The sequence below is a fragment of the Anopheles cruzii genome, unplaced genomic scaffold, assembly GCF_943734635.1.
Source record: "Anopheles cruzii unplaced genomic scaffold, idAnoCruzAS_RS32_06 scaffold04207_ctg1, whole genome shotgun sequence".
Taxonomy (NCBI): domain Eukaryota; kingdom Metazoa; phylum Arthropoda; class Insecta; order Diptera; family Culicidae; genus Anopheles; species Anopheles cruzii.
The window spans coordinates 1-1511 of NW_026457792.1; the positions used below are offsets into that span (position 1 = coordinate 1).

The following is a 1511-nucleotide window of genomic DNA, read 5'->3' on the forward strand; positions in this document are numbered from 1 at the left end:
TCGCCGCCCAGCACAAGTCCATCGATTATTTGAAGCGTTTCGTTGACAAACTCCCCGTACAAAATCGTGCCCGCCGGCAGCTCGATCACGATGTTCCTTAGCGGGACCCAAGCACTCTGCCGTAGGTCATATCGGAACACACTGCGGTGTCCCATGCCGAGCAGAAATAGGCGTAAGTTGGGGCCGATCGGCACGAAGTACCAATCGTAGTCCAAGCAAAGACAGTTGCTCAACGGCGATTGCAGCTTGTCCTCTGGCAAAGCCAGCCTCCTCGTCAAACTGCTCCACACCCGGTACACGGTGGCCACGTACTGATCGGGAACTCTCGGTAGCTGCTGTCTGTGCATCGTATTGGGGAGGTTCCAAAGTGCCAAACACTTTTGTTTGACCTCCGCCTGTCGTGGTTCCACCAGATTTGGATTTTCTACGAATGCCAGCCTTTTGCGCTGACCGGCAATGGACTTCCTTGTGATGTTGTAGTTGCTCTGCCGAATGAACTCGTAAAACGGACGATCCTCTCGCAGCACTGCTTCCGCGACCAGCGCCAATGGTGTTACGTCGCCGTCCTGCATCTTCTCGTTGACCATCCGCAGATAGCGCAGCACGGGGTCCGTGTGCTTTAGCTTCCCCTTCGCAATCAGGAACCGCTCCGAGTTCAGCGACCGTGTACTGTTCGGCTTGCAGATGGTGATCTGCCCGAAACAGCGATGCACCAGGTACACCAGGCCCACGGTGAACGGGTTGAACACCTCGAACAGGTTCAGAATAAGATTTCCACCGGGACGAACGGTTGCCAACGCGAAGATTACCTCGCCAAGGAAGATCCGCTTCAACGCCAGTTCCTTCACGAGTTCCGGAGTGTTGTTGGTGTGGCGGTTGTTCGCATCGTTGCACACCATTAGATGGACGCCCGTTTCCGTTTGCTTGAGCACGTACCGGGTCAAGCGTTCCAAATTTGACGGATCGCAAAACCGACCACCATCGACATCATCGGCTGGACTGGGGTGGAGCACGTGGAATGTTTCGGAACCCGTGTTCGAGCTGCGGAACCCGTGGAATCGAAAGTGGCCCAGCGGGATACCGAACACTTTAGCGCGCCACTTCTTACGCCACAGGACGTACTCGGCGCAGCCACCATTATCACCAAACACATTGGCAACATAGAAAACATCGTTTTTTGCTTCCTCCATCAGTACATTGCACAGCACGTCCAGGTTTGCCAGTTTAACCGCCGAGCGACCGCTGAAGATATTTCTTCCGACCTTCTCGAACGGATTCGCACGGTTACGGGCACTATTCATAGCACTGTCCGAGTAGCCCTCCGGCCAGCTTGTTTCCAGCTGCAGGAACTCTTGCAACAGCATCCTGTCGCAGAACCGATCCTCGTCTGCTGGCGTTTGCTTTTTTGGACCCATTTCAAGCCACGACTCGAGCTGCTCGCTGCACAGGCCCGTCTCATCGCTGGCCTTCGAGTCGTTGTGCAGCCATGCCACTGTCTCCGGAATCTGCAG

General features: G+C 55.3%; 1 protein-coding gene across 1 annotated transcript; it reads right to left on the reverse strand.

Annotated features, from left to right (window-relative positions):
- Positions 1-60: 60 nt before the first annotated feature.
- Positions 61-1364, reverse strand: LOC128277142 (cap-specific mRNA (nucleoside-2'-O-)-methyltransferase 1-like; the record flags this gene model as incomplete). Its single annotated transcript, XM_053015589.1, has 1 exon — positions 61-1364. A coding segment is annotated over exon 1 (1304 nt), but the record flags the coding sequence as incomplete, so codon positions are not given.
- Positions 1365-1511: the final 147 nt, after the last annotated feature.